General features: G+C 42.7%; 1 protein-coding gene across 1 annotated transcript in view; it reads right to left on the reverse strand.

The window, feature by feature from the left end:
* Positions 1-278: 278 nt before the first annotated feature.
* The window catches only part of acap3a (ArfGAP with coiled-coil, ankyrin repeat and PH domains 3a), a gene marked incomplete at its 3' end in the record, with an annotated part of 51666 nt that continues 36533 nt past the window's right edge, over positions 279-15411 (reverse strand). Inside the window, exons 11-25 of the mRNA XM_083674626.1 lie at positions 11585-11697; positions 10912-10963; positions 10369-10469; positions 10115-10226; positions 9626-9834; positions 7749-7818; positions 7485-7579; positions 7019-7236; positions 6806-6907; positions 6448-6540; positions 5930-6165; positions 5426-5535; positions 5026-5136; positions 4753-4814; positions 279-385 (exon numbers count right to left, since the gene is read on the reverse strand). Of these exons, the coding sequence (XP_083530752.1) occupies positions 279-385; positions 4753-4814; positions 5026-5136; positions 5426-5535; positions 5930-6165; positions 6448-6540; positions 6806-6907; positions 7019-7236; positions 7485-7579; positions 7749-7818; positions 9626-9834; positions 10115-10226; positions 10369-10469; positions 10912-10963; positions 11585-11697 (1791 nt within the window). The remainder of the gene's footprint in view (positions 386-4752; positions 4815-5025; positions 5137-5425; positions 5536-5929; positions 6166-6447; positions 6541-6805; positions 6908-7018; positions 7237-7484; positions 7580-7748; positions 7819-9625; positions 9835-10114; positions 10227-10368; positions 10470-10911; positions 10964-11584; positions 11698-15411) is intronic.

Genomic DNA, 15411 nt, shown 5'->3' on the forward strand with positions numbered 1-15411 from the left:
GGTGTCTCCCATATATGGTAGTGCATAGCGGTGACTAGTGGTTTCACCATTAAGACGAGTGGAGTAGAGTTTGGCAGTATGGACGTTACCAGTGACAGTAGTAGGGCAATTTAGAAGAGGGCAGTAGTGGTTCTTATCGTGAGTGAAATACAGGATCTGAGAGGATTTGTGAAGTCAGGTTCTGAAAAAGAGGGACAAGGAAAATCTTTTATGATGCAAGGAAAGTGACTGTTGCACTCTTCAAGTATGACTTCTCACACATCTCAGCCATCAATGGATTACCTGAAAGAGTGGCGGAAATGGACACTCCTACGCTTCAGCTTCTCTGGGTTGTGGGATGCCATGTGAGAGAACTCTCGGAAGATGTCGACGTAGGTGGCGTCTCCTGAAAAGCAGAGATATGTAACAGAAGATTATGGTAAAGAATTGCATTGAAAATACTGTTGGTATACTGTATATAGTGAATATATTGTGGGTAATTCATTTATATTCATGGTTCATCCATTGCACGGTGACACAGGTTGTTCTGTAGTTGTATTGCTTTTGCACTTATAATAGGCCTATCATTAAAAAGTGATGGAAAAAGGATGGAAATAGAAGTAGGAGGATCTCTAGTTAGCCTCTTTTGAATGTGATAAAACCTGAAACATTTATTTAAAAAAAGAAAATGACAGAGGAGCCTTCAATGAAAAGTACCACACCAGCAGAGGGACAAACACAGACTGAGGCACCAGGACACCATTCTACTTCCCAAATTCTCCAGCTTTACTTTTCGGGTGACCATAGCAACAGCTGAATCTATGCATACAACAACAGAGGCAGTTGAACTCCTTTTCAATCCCTTCAGAGTTTCTCAGGCTTGACTAATTAAAAAAAGAGGAACCAGCATTCCAGTCTTCCTGTGTGTTATCAATGGGCCTATGAGCATATCCACTACAGGGACCGATTCACATGCCGTCAGTAGGCTGTTGAGAAACATAATAGCTTTCAGGTTGTCCTATGAGACAAATAAAGATTTGAAAAGTAGAAAAGGTTTATTTCTGCACTGAAACATAGTTGGTTCTTCTGACTGTATAAATCAGTGTGGTTTTTCTTCAGTATATTCTTCATTCATGATAGCTATGGGCACACTTGGTTTTATCCTCATAGAAATATATAAATCCAGAACTCTGAATTGAATGTCAGGAAACAAAATGAATCTGTTATGACTAGAAATATTAAGAGGTTCAGTGGTTGACTCAAAGAGGTTCAGTGGTTGAACAAATAATTACACTGCCAGTTAATGCAGTTAGTTGTAGAGACAGGGTAGAAGGGTGAAACCAACAGTGCCTTAGAAAGAGCAGAAGAAATGAAGCAAGAAGCAGAGAGAAAGTTAGGATTTTTCATCTTCCATTTATTTTCAGATTGTTTCTCATTGTTAGAAGACATTAGGAAAAGGAAATGAGACAAACGTAGATTCAAACCAAAATAGCAGTCAGTGTAAGTTGCACAGGGTTAATCAGCGACACACGTTCTTTAGCAGGAGAAATTGTACAGATTATTACAGGCAGCAACTGAAATGAAAAATACAGGAAAGTTCAAAGTTGCATGTTAGAAGCAAGCAGTTGAAGTGTTAATAGCTTTTAGCATATTTACAGCAGTCATCTAATAGGTCAAAATACCTATCCACTGATCCAGACACACTGTATTGTACAACACATACTCGTTCAGTGGCTTGATGCAAATAATAGTTTGCATTGTTTGGTCGCATCATGTATTTCCAAATCTTCCACTGAGTCTAATACAATCTGCTTCTGTACACTACTGGAGTGGTTAGCCTACTTTTTAGCCATCTGCGCACCAGGCCACAACATTATGTCACTACACAGCAGAGGTATTAAAACACTGGTATAAAAGTGATGTATATATTCATAAGTATTTCTAGAACAGTCATTTCAACAAACATATTAGTAAAAAGTGCTGGAACGTTTCAATGACAAGCACGACATATAGCTGAGGATGCTCTCTGCTGTTTCTATGTCCAACCCTATCCTAAAAAAACCTTTCAAAGCTCAAGAGACCTCTCTAATATCAACCAGGTGTCCCTGCATCTTTCTATTGAACAGTTTCCCATTCCCAGTGAATAGAGAAACACTGGCAAACCACCTCAACAACTGCCTGTGGTCTTTGGTTTGAAGTAAACTCAAGCAACCCATGGTAACGCCAAAAAAGAAAGATTACTTCGGCAAGTACAACTAATTTGATTTTCTCATTAAGACCATTTTTAGCTTCGGAAAGCATGTTCAAACATGCAGAGTGTAAGGTCAGTTACAAAACTAAGCCATTGTTCAGTATCAAGGGGAACATGGCTGATGTGATTACATGGGGATTAGAATGTACTCAACTTGGATAAATCATTTAGCAGTGCCATGTAGCAAACATTTTTAACTACACATTTAGAAAGAGCACAGCAAAGGCCTGAAAACATCTGACATCATTTGACAGAACGGTAGTTTCTAAATAGCTACAGTATGAATAGAGGGGGTTTAGGTCATCCTCTGACTGTTACACACACACCTGTGCTCACACACAGCGGGAATTAATATTTGTTGTTATCCAGGCAAGCTAAAGGCAACATGACATGTTTGCATGGGCCAAGATCACTTTTGCCTTGAGACAAGTCCATGGAAGTCAATGGAAACTATATGTCACAAGGTATCCAATATATCTGCTTCAGTTTCTGTCTGACCAAAGACCACAGATGCAACCTCTGTCCTAGACACAGTCCTCATATTTGGCAGCACATTATCAGGTTATTAACATCTTACAATACTGTATATAAACATATTCCCATACATAGAATAATTAAGTAAACAAAACCAACAGGGCTTTGAAAGACCTGGGCAACAGCAACCCATGCACTATTTGACAAATAAACCATGAACAAATCTTATATAGTCATGATACATCAGATTACGATAAAACAATGTTTTCAACAAACATTTCAACATATACGAATACTATAAGTAACGTGTTAGTTTTTATTAATGTCCATCTCTTATCGCAGTTTGTACAGTATGTAAAGTCCTGGTAGTTTTCTATTATCAAATTGTGAAGTTGTGGATGTCTCTCTCAAGAAAAGACACGAAGGTAATTACAGTATTAATTAGCCTTAAGTGTGTGAGTGCTCAGGAAAATAAAATCTAACAAAATATATCCAGTTTAAAAAAATACCATCTGCATTGTATTGTTAAACATAATACAAAAAATACAGAGTATCTGTATTTAAATAATCATTGCACTATTGCTCTGGGCATTTCATCATAAATTAAGATAAAAAAAACAAAAAAACATTTGAAACCTAAGATACTAAATGAAATTACCAAAAAGTAACAAAACAAAATTAAAATCATTGTTGGTAGGAAAAGTGCATAATGTTGCTTTAAAGTATGTTAAAGCTTTAAATAGTCTCAATCAAGACGAGTACACATTAATGATATATAATTCGTATATATCATTAACTCAATCACAGTTATAACTTTGCTTCATTGTTAGCTACTCACTTCCAATTGCCAAAATCGTATTTGTAATTTCCGACCCCTTTTTACACAACATGGGTGTACAAAAGTACCATCTCATGCCACAACAACACAGCTTGAGCAGAATTCATCTTGTAACAACTGCACTGACAGATACAATGATGACTTACGGGCCTTAAAAAATGAAGGTATTGAATGATGTCTGTTTGTGTCTATAACCTGGACTAGCTGTTTTGGTATTCATACATGGGCAGGTACTGTATGTTAATAGTGATTGAGAATACAGAATGTATACATCTGAATCTACATGGCCTCATAAGTCTTTGGTTTGGAGCACAATACACCACCTTGGAAACCCCAAACACCCCTCCCCAATCCAAATACCAAATGAAGGTAACTCTCTGATTAAGAGCATTACTATACTGGCTACAGTGTAGTTCAATACAAATGATTTTGTATGAACTTAAGATGTTGTTCATAATGTTGGTCCCTAATACTGTACATTTATGGCAGATGATCTAACTGTAGGTCTCCTGATTGAGGCAAGACCTCCATGTGCACCATCAGCAGTGTGAGCTAACCCTGTTGTAGTCAGTATAACAAGAGACCAGTAAGATATCGACTATCTAGAGCGTGTGATTCCCACCTCACATGTAAGTTTGAGGAATTATATCACACATGACATCACCAACAACCTTGTGAGAGAATTAAGACACTGCCCACGCATACTGATTAAAAAAAACTTTAGCCAAGGGATTTGGCCATTATCAGTCCAAGTCAACAGTGCAGTTTGACATCGTTATAGAGTTAATACTGATGGCTTATACTGTGGATGAGCCTGAGGGGGGTGGTTGTAGGCCCCTGTAGAAGCTGGTATGGCCCTGTCTGTCTGAATGATGCTATCTGCTACGTTGCCTAGAGCGCTTGGTAGAGCGCTTAAGAATAATCCTGCATTTTAGAGAAGAAGCCAAAAAAACTGAGGGTGACATCTTATGGAGAATCTAGTTACGGAACGTTTCTTTAGGATGCCATTCCTGCACTAGATTCCAAACAGGTCTGTCCGGCCTCGGTCTACTGGCTTCCCCTCCAACCACCACCAGGGGGCCAGGCTGATTGGCTGTGGCAGTGAGGACGTGAGACCTCTAGCACTCTTGAGACATAATGTTGAGACAGATAAACTCCTGTATGCATCTCTTATACTGCTGCTCTGTAGGGCTACTGGTGGGGTATTGACCTGGCTGGCCGAACGGTCCCTCGGACTCCCGCATCTCTTCATTCATCCGGGCCAGACGCAACCTGGGGGGAGAGGAGGAGGGAAGAAACAACGTTGTTAGATTGATCCACCGAAAGTGAGAAGTGAGAGGTTATCATAGGTTTATGTGAGGGTAATGAGACGGGGCCCAGGAGTTTTTTTCCTGGTCAGGTCATGAGCTCAGGAAAAACTCCTAGCTCTGTTCCTATGATAAAGGTAATATATTGATGATGTGTGTGTTGTTGTCAAACGTACAAGGTGACGATGTCTGCGTTGGCTGCCTGCACAGCGATACTCAGCGGGTCGTGGCCGTCCTCATCCCCGTCGTTCTGAGTAGCTCCTCTCTTCAGGAATAAACACACCTGCCTGGAGACAGCACAGACACAACACAGAGACAAGAGATCAGTTGAGAACATCCCATATCAACAACATCATCTAACGTTGTTGTATTCAGCATCTTTATCTCTGTCTCTTTATTTTCAGAACAGAGGACAGTCAAATCACTGAATGAGAAGCTGCTTTCCATGCTACACATCTGTCCATAGAGCATACTCTAAACGATGTTCAGATCGTGGTTGAAAAGCACCTTCTCAGCATCCCATGATAGCAGAGGGAGAAGAGGAGGAGGGGCGTTCTGCATCGTACTGTAACTCACCCTGTGTGTCCCAGATATGTGGCGTGGTGTAGCGGCCCCCTTCCTCGCGCGTCTCTTTGGTTGACGTCAGCCGCGTTCTGGAGCAGGAACTCACATGCTATCAACGAGCCCTGGAATACAAAACCCGACTTGCATTTGTTAATGCCAAAACGTGCCAAAAATCACTGAGGAACATCATAAGGCTTTCATTTTCGCTTTTGTTTTTAACCACAATGTCGTTGGCGGTCAAATATAGTTATTCTATCATTACTAAATATATTAGTAATTAGTACAGCTCTACTCTTACAAATAAAATAAAATCATATGATTTGTCATATACACAGAATACAGTATGAAATGCTTTGGGCAAGGTAGATCCTCAACAATGCAACAATTGACGTAGCATTGACGTGTTGAAGACATCATCCATGCGTCCATGTGATTCATCATGTACGACCCAGGCTGCCTTAGCAGGCGTGATGAGACCACATCACATCACAGTACACACCACAGTGCATGACTCACCCCTATCACAGCCTGTATGAGTGGGCTCTTGCCATCGTCCTCCTCGTTGACAGAGTTGACGTCAGCTCCGTGTGCCAGGGCCTCGGCCATGATGGGCAGGTTGCGTGCCTTGGAGGCTTTGTAGAGCAGCGCTCCGGGGTGAAGCTCCCGTACATCCTCTGGGTCCGACGTCTCTGATGGCTCCGGCTCTGGCTCCAGCTCAGCCTCACCGCTTGAGTCCTCTGACACCTCACACTCTGCAGAGAGAGAGAGGGAGAGAGAGAGAGAGAGAAAGAGAGAGAGAGAGCAGCAGACGGGTTACAACACCACAGAAACATCTAGGATGAATGACGTTCGGAACGAGATCACATACTGTCACCTTTTTCTTTTTTTTTTAACGAAGATGTCATTTCAATGCTAAAAAAACGATGGCTGAAACGTACTTTGTTTCAAATGCAGGTCACATACATTTTGACTAAGCCCAACAAGCCCAACAGTAACTGTATGTAACTGTACAGTGTGTATTGTTCTCTTCTCACCCTCCTCTGTGACGCTGTTCACCACTGAGCCAAACACCAGGATGTCAGTACTACCATCGGTGCTGCCTCCCAGCCCACTGTCACTGCTCAGACCTGCAGGACCAGGAACCGCCAAGACACAAGACATGTTAGTCAACGCTGCTAGCTGCTAGCTTTAGACACCAGGCCACACTTTACCGTACTCTACAGACACCTGTGGAGTACTGTAAAGTAACACTGTAATTACCCGAGCAACAACATTGCTTTAATCTTGTCATGACAGGGTTGTTATACAGGGACACGTAGCGATTAGTTTTTTTACAACACACATTTATTTATATTCAAGTGTATCTGTGTCGTCGAGGTGAGGGTAACTTACTACGAGGCCCTGATCCTGTGTCAAAGTAAGAGAAGAGAGAGTCCAGCTCATCTGGGCAGAACAGGGAGTCCCGTCGGAACTTCCTCTCTAGAGCAGCAGCCGCTGTGAAGCACACACACACACACACATTGAACGGCAATATAATTGACACATTTTGCATTCGATGGTCTAATTTGGACGTAAATATGAGTCAGGAGATGAGCAGTCCTGTACCTGAGGAGAGGGTCGCTGGGGAGGCGCTCCCAGGCTCCTGTCGGTATCTTCTCCGGGTCTTGGGCACAGTGGTGGCGCTGTTGTGTCTCCGGCATTTCTTTACACTCCACCGGCGCTCCAACTTCCTCCCGCCGTTCACCAGCACCTCCGTGGAGCCCAGCTTCTTCAGGAACTTCTTCTCCACATACTTAGATTTGATCCATGCCTCCTTCTCCTGCCTGCAGAGGATAACATGAAATAAACACTTAGCATTATCATTATCCATGATCTTTTCCTAACCAGGTTTTCTTTTCGCTTTTGTTTTTCTTTATGTTGTATGTACAAATAAATAAACAATGAACAGGACAAACCCCCTACCCTTAAGCATCAGATGACATTTCCCATCTCCCGTAGGTCACCTAGTTCTTCCCATGTGATATCAGATGGAAGTCAGGTGTTTGAATGGCCTGACTCAGTCAGCTCTTACCTGGAACTGGAGGGTCCTGGTTTCTTCAGGCCCAGCTCCTGACATGCTCCCTCATAGATGTGGTTGATGACACTGTTTCCAAGCCCACACATTAACTGCAAACACAGACACAGGGAGGAAAGATTTAATCTATGGGGTTGCCATGAAACTGTCACCTTTCTTCGATGGTAAATCTTTTGAGCATTGCGTGAATGCTAAATAAGGAGAGACGTAGGAGATTTGTAGGCTTCACAGTATATGGTAAATGTGTTTAGATGGAGTTACCTTTAGTAACTCAGGTTCCCATGAGTCCAATGTGAGAGAGCGCACCTTTGAGCATTGAACCCCCAAACTCCTGCAACAAAGACACATATATTGTAGATGAAGAGATTTGCTTTGTTTTTCAGTCATGTTATCTTAATTATGGATACTGTATTCAAATCACACGTTCAAGTTTAATGGTTGTATTTTTTATATATAGTTACAAGTTACTACAGTATCTCATTGTAAGTGCTAGATTAAGCTTCAGGGTTATTACATGGGATATCTTTTCCTTGGTTCTAACTACACTGACAGAGACTCCACACAAGCAAAAACACAACACAGGAAGCTCAGAGACAGTTCTGTTTCATGTAGTCTTGTACGACGACATGGGATGAATAGCTGTGGAGGTTTGAAATCACAAGGGTCTTTATCCCCTGGGAAACAGTGTGGCTAGCTGCCCTTAATGTCATGCAAATTCAGAGTTCCACTGACAAAACCGTCTGGTCTCCAGGCAACTGTGGTCAGGCCCAAAAAAAGACTGTGTGATAGTGTGTTCCTCCTCCAATGTTCTAATGGCAACTCATTTTGCTCTCACCATGAGAAGAGAAGACATGAATATTCAACAGATGGACCGGTCTGAGGGGGTGGCGATTATATAAGCATTGATCATTGCAACTTTGAAGTAAACACCAAAGAACTCCTGAAACTTTCCCATCAAGTGCTTGAAAACACTTGGTGCAACTAGGTGATGTAATACGCAGCAGTGCTTTGGTCACTTGGGACACTTCAAGTCGAACGGCACACCCTGAATCGCACGTATGCAAAACATCATTGCATGTCTCAGGGACAAGGCTTAAAAGAGCCGAGTCTGCAAAACTCCACAGTGGTTAAACAGTGTAACGCCGCTGGCCATGAGAGTTCACATGTTGGTCGTCCCACCCACCACCCCAGTCTCCACCCACCCCCCCCACTCCGTTTTTACCTACCTACGAGGGGGGTTTGATAGTTATGGGCTCCATGCTTATGTTATTTTGTATTTTATGTTGTTTAAACTTCAGGCAGGAAGATATAGAGAGTGGAGCCATTCAATTACACCAAACTTAAATGTATTACCATTTGTCATTAAAAATAATTAAACCGACGTAAGTGACTGACTGAACTGCTAACATTTCTCACCAACAACTAATGGAAGTCAATGGACCATAAATGATCATGTTTGAAATTGCATATCCAAGTCATCACAAATTATCTGAGAAGACTCAATGACTTGATTTAAATAACTTTGAGATGATTCAGGCATGACATTTCAGACATGCAAATTTAGGATCAGTTGACTTCTATTGGTCTTTGGTTAAAAAATGCTAACAGTTAGTGATTAGTGACAGTGCCCAGCTAAACAGAACCAAAGTGTCGATTGAAGTCTGCCCGTGTCCATAGACTCCTTTCAGGGTAAGGAACCAAATATGTGATGTTATACTTTGGGTGAACTACCCCTTTAAATGGATAGTATTTAAACTTGATACCTACATTCTAAGTGTCTCAGTCCTACAACAACAGACTCATTGAGCTCTCCCAACCAAAGCCGGCCTTATCCAATGAGCAGCATACGCTACAGTAATCCCTGGGGGAGGCGAACGTGTGTGGCAGAGAGGAGGAAAAGATAAGGCTAAGGACCTGTTGGCATTGTGTTACTGTTAACAGAGCCAAGGGAGTGGACAATCACTTCTATTATGCACATCACAATCCACAATGTTAGCTGTAAGGGAGAGTACCATAGCATGCGCAACACGATGTGGAGAAGTATGCCTTTATGAGATATGGCAGTGGGAAGTTGAGGTGCACCCAGGGGTGACTTTTTCCAGACAGTGCCTGCACTGTCGATGCACAGCAGACAATACCTGTGGATGCCAGAGCACTCGATGCAGAGCAGGATGCCCAGGTTGATGGAGGCCCAGCGGGGGTCGGCCTGGCCGCAGTCACAGCACTGCTCGTTCCCCGGGAGACACTGGATACGCTGCAGGATGCTCTCCCCTCTGACACTGCGCTCCCGCGGCTCGCTGGCCGAGTCGATACTACTAACCGACGGGGAGGCGGTTCTGTCCAGACGCTGGAGACAGGAGACAGAAGACATCCACACACAACACACACACACGGTTAACAAACACATGGTTGACTCGCACACACGATTAACAGAGGTGTCTCTGAGAGCTACAAACATCATTATTTCTGTCTAATAATCTGTTATAATTCAATCATTCAATCTTTAGGTGACTCATGAGACTTAGGAGACTACTGTATCACTTCATGCAAACGTTAGCTTATGCACTCAAGTGAGCATTAGCATTTTACACTACAGTCAGGTTCTTAGCTACTGTTGATGGTCCAACCTCAATGTAGTAGGTGTCCGGGCTCTCCCTGTAGGCTGAGGCTATGCTAGCCTGCACTGCTTGGATCCAGGAAAGACGAAGCTTCTCTGACTCAGCCTGCAACATACAGCTCCTGAAGGATGGATAACCCATCATTTACAGCATCCAGTTTCAAATGATTCAAACTTGACTTTACATGGGGAGATTAGAGAAACTGAATGGTTGTGTTAAATTCCACATGATTTAAGGTGTTGAGAAGGAAGGGGGGCTCATACTTAGTGGGGGAGACGACCTCGAAGCAGAACCTCCTCTCAATGTCCTCGCAGGGTTTGACGGAGCACAGTCTGAGGTCCTCTACCACCACCGTCAAGGAGTCCTGTAGACAACACACACACACACACACACATCAAAGGAGATGAAGTTTAGACATGTTAAGTTCCCTTACTACAGCCTGCTCACTCAATCAACCCAATCATTCATCATATCTACAGCCCACTTCGGGTATGAATAGGGCCCAGAGATTTTCTTAGTCAGGGAAAACCTCAGGGCCCTATAGTAGGTATATGAATCATGGGCGAGTATATTCTGGGCCATCGTGTGGGAGGGATAACACACAGGCATTGATCGTTGAGTTTCAATGAGAGAATGAGGTCTCTGAGGAGTGCTCAGCTATCCAATAAGATTCCCTCAATGCTAATGCAGTGCTGACTGAGTCATGTATTTTAGCAACTAGACAGCCATCACTTTAAAAGCAGCCCCCCCATTACCAATGATCAATGATCAACGCTGAGATGGTAGTCGTGTATACGTGGACTTGCCTTCAGTTTCTTCTGATACACCAGCTGACTGTTCTGTATGGAGAACCACCGCCTGGAAAACAGATGAATAAAACATCCATATTAGATGGATATCCTTCCACGAGAGCTGACCTGCCAAGGTGAAATAATGTCCCTCTCGCCACAGCAGGTAAGTAAAAGCTAATGTAAAAATGGGCTTCCCTTTGCGCTGCCACTCTCTAAGTCTCCTGCGCTGCCATTGCCAATGATCTAACATCTTTAGAGCACTGCACTGTCAGAGCAAAGGGGAGAGAAATGGGCTAATACATTTTCATGGCCCGGGGGACCGATTCAGCTCCCAGGAAGAATGATCTAATGTATTGGATGTTTGCACAGGGAGTATAGATCTCTGGTAGGGTAAACCATATGACATGCACTAAAAGAAAATGGGGCACTGACTCTCTCCCTGGTAACTCTGTGCTAGCTAGAGAATGGCTAAAAGATTCCATTGGATAAAACCTTTTTAGCTTGAGTTCTTTATTGTGTGTCTTAGAAAATCTAAGAAAATGTGCAAAAACACATTTTCCTTGGTCAAATCAAATATCAACAGGCTCGGCATCATACTGTCATTGCATAAAGTGTGTGTGTGTGTGTGTGTGTGTGTGTGTGTGTGTGTGTGTGTGTCTGGTCTAAGGACAGTCACTTGACTGGTTACCTGTTCCAGGTCTTGAAGGCGTTACTGGCCCTCTTGAACAGGTATCCCTCCATCACCACACCATTCGGAGCATCCACGTTGAACTCCGCCTTGGAGTCGTCATAGGAGAAGTCCTACCAGAGAGGAGAGAGAGAGAGACAGGGACACCACATTAACCCTTCTGGCAATGTTCTTCACCACAGCACTCAGGTTTGGGTAGAATGACTGTCAGAGAGGGTACATACTGTGTATATGAGCAGTGACTGAATAAATACTATCTATCTATCATGCCAGAAGGATATACTTCCTCAATTCAAGGCCTGACAGAAAAAAGGAACATCTGAAAAAACTTGTATAAACCGAATATGTAATATCACACTGATCTATTAGTTTCCTTCCATGTAGTAGGATCAAATGTACTGTAAGTAGTGAACAGTCCAATGGGGACAATACATAAGACCCATAAACTGTGCACTCATGTATATGTGAAAGAGAAGCGTGCTTCATTGCTGTGTGATTCACCATGCCCTTTTAGAATTCCCACTAGACATTACTTTGACGAAAATTGTTGCATAAGAATCCGTCTCAAGTAAAATTACCCCCTACCCTTTTCACACGGTTTACCATTACGCCTAACACTTACTGTGACTGGACTTAAAAGACATACGCCATTTACTCAGGGCTCAGTGTCTCTTGACTAAGAGCTAGCCTTGGCTTGACTTGAGGTATGCACTCAAATGAGAGCATAATGCCATACGTGAATAGAAGCTTTATGAAAAGCTCCAGAGCAGTCAAAAGATGATTGTTTCAGAGATGTGTGAATCTGTATTAAGATGTCCCTACACTTCTACAAAAGTCTTTAGAAACATGTCCTGGTTTATGGGTACAGAACATTGATTTAGCCTGACTTGAGTTTTATCATCACAATCACAAAGGACTGGCACACAATCTCTCCATCAACGCGAATGTACCTCCATTGTTATAACAGTATTTCTCCTATGAAACAAACACAAGTGAAGGATTGTTGAGACCAAACTGGTGATTTGCATTCCTACAATCAGGATGACTTAAAATAGCTTTTAGGTTGACCTAGATAATAACTGAATGCCAGTGACAGATCAGTCAGATCTGATCAGGCTGACTGTGATCAACTGAGTTGTATAATAGGCTATCTCAGCAGCAGCAGCACAGAGCACACCATCAACTAGTCACTACAGGTTTGAATAATACAACAATTCGCTCCTCTCTCTTCCCATCTCCACTTTGATATGCCTGTGCAATACATATACTGTACATATTTTTTCAGAAGTTGTCACTTCTTATATTCAGAGAGAGAGAGAGAGAGAGAGAGAGAGAGAGAGAGAGAAAAAAGAGGTCATTTGTATGTGAATCTTACTGGTCGTACAACTACGTCAGAATAATACATTAAATCATTAGTAAAACAGATTACATGTGAAAAATAGAATACATTGAATATGGAATAGATTATGATGTCATCCCTATCCCAGAGTCAGGTATAATACAAATATCTAGACAATACAGCAGCTCACCCACCAGAGAGTGGTCCAACCTTCCAAAGATTTTCATTTTCAAACGTTTGGAATATTCCAGCAGCATTGAACAGCAGACAACAGGCAAACAAAAATAGATGAGAAATGGTGAGAAATCTAATTCTCAGAGAAAAAACATTCTGCGGAGACCTGGAGTTACATGCACTCATGAAATCCAATGATCTCTGAACACTAGAGCAGAGTGCCCTCAGCGCAGTCCCGCGATGGTGCACAATTCCTACGCAGATAGATGTGCTACTGTATCCAACAGCCCCCTGCCCGCTGCCTTGTGCAGCTTTGGATTAGAGCTAATTATCATACAGCTGTCAATTGATCTGTGTCGTAGTAGTAGTAGTAGTAGTAGTAGTAGAGTTAAGCATAGCCACTCTCTTGAGTCAGAGACCTGTAGACTGCTCAAGTCAGTGTCCAACGCTGTTTTAGGACTCCAGTGCACCTACTCAGCTGCCCCCCGGGTGTGCTTCTTTTTCAGTCCACGAGAAGTTTGGCAACCGGCCCAGTTCATTAAGCAAACACTATTGATGGCATGAGCCTCTATTAGCTCCCTTCCCCGCAAAGAGTAAACAGCCTAAATAAACACTAAGAAACTACAGAAAACATTTCATCTGAAACCTAGATTAACTGAGCAAGAATAGAAATCCTTACCTTAAAAAGTAAGATGCCTTTATACTATGAGAACACATTTTCAGAATACAGAAAGGGGTTCTGAGAGAGCAGTAGAACACAGAGTCATCTCTATCCCGAACAACAAAAAAAACTATTCATTTTTAATGATTTAGCGTCATACAAAAAGAAAATGACTGGCAGTGAATTATTTAACACAGAGAGAAACAGAGCATCTTAAAAATGCAGTGAGGTCGGTTGCCATGTTACAAATGCACCACCCCAGAATATCTAAACTTGTTTTTTTTCCCACTGTAAAGCCTGATTTTGTTATGTCCTATAACTGGTTTCCCCCTAGCTTAAGTGCTGATCTTCTTCTACCATAGGTCAGGATGAGAGCAACAGCAGAGTGGGATGTTAAAGATTTAACACAGATTGCCACAGATCTAAAGTCAGTTCACCAACCATGATATTGTTCAAAACACAACTTACGCTGAGAGGAATACCAGGAATATCCATCCACTGCGGACTTAGTAATGGGCACTGGAGGATGCATGCGTGCACAGTAAGTGTATTCTTGGAACACTATGCCATTTTGGACATAGACACAGAAACATGTTCCCGCTTCCTACCACGGCTATTAATTCACAGCTATGAACTCATTCACCACAACAGCACCATACAGTATATCCCATTTACAGTCCAAGAGTGAACTGTTTGTCATGCAGTGAGTGGGCATAAGATGAATTTGAACAGGATCAGCCAGAGCTTGTATCAAATGAGGCAGAATAGATAATGATGAGATTAACTGGGGCAGCCTGCAGCCAGAACAGAACAGACTAAACCAGAATGATGGATGCATCCTGTCCTTATTCCTCAGCCGTCATCCACCTGGTAGAGACAGAACATGGCTGTCCACGGCCACATGGTCAGGACTCAGGACAGCTGGCGGTGCTGATTAGACAAGTCTGGTGTGACATACACTTCTATTGTCTACTGGATCCTGTTCTACCTCATCACGCTTGAGGTGTGTCATCTGTTAGACACACACGCATGCCCACGCACAAACGCACACACTCACAAACACACACGCACGCATGCACGCACGCACACACACACATCCTCTTCAGCCTGCCTGCTTCCTAATCCTGAGCCCACTTAGCTCTCTCCCTTCGCCATTGTCACGGGAAACAGTTACGATGGCAGCACGCCCATCAGTGTGCCTGAGACTGAACTCCCACTCTCTCATTTCTCTAAACACAGTCTGCACAGACAAACTAACGCCCTCTGTATGACGATCCTGTAATGTCATTGTAACGGAATCAATAGGAGGCAGATGACGGCATTCATAAAAGAGGAACTTGTTCAATGTGAGTTCCTCAAACCTTTTTTTATGTTCCTAAAAGAAAATGAGAAACGAGAAATTAAACAGTTGGAAGAGTTCTATTTAATGCACTAGATTGCAATGGATGGTAGTTACACAGTCAAACCTCCCTGAGCCCTCCTGGGCTTGACATTTCGAGGCTTGCTGTGCTGTGTGTACCAGTGAGCTGCGGTCACCATGCTGTGGGAACACTTAACATCTGGTCATGTGCTTGTTCTGTGTCAGGGGTGTACCTTTGTCCTGTGTATTTACAATAACCTGTGTTTACACGAGGGTTATTGCACGTTTAAATA

Source organism: Argentina silus (assembly GCF_951799395.1).
Source record: "Argentina silus genome assembly, chromosome: 8".
In the NCBI taxonomy this organism is placed as follows: Eukaryota; Metazoa; Chordata; class Actinopteri; order Argentiniformes; family Argentinidae; genus Argentina; species Argentina silus.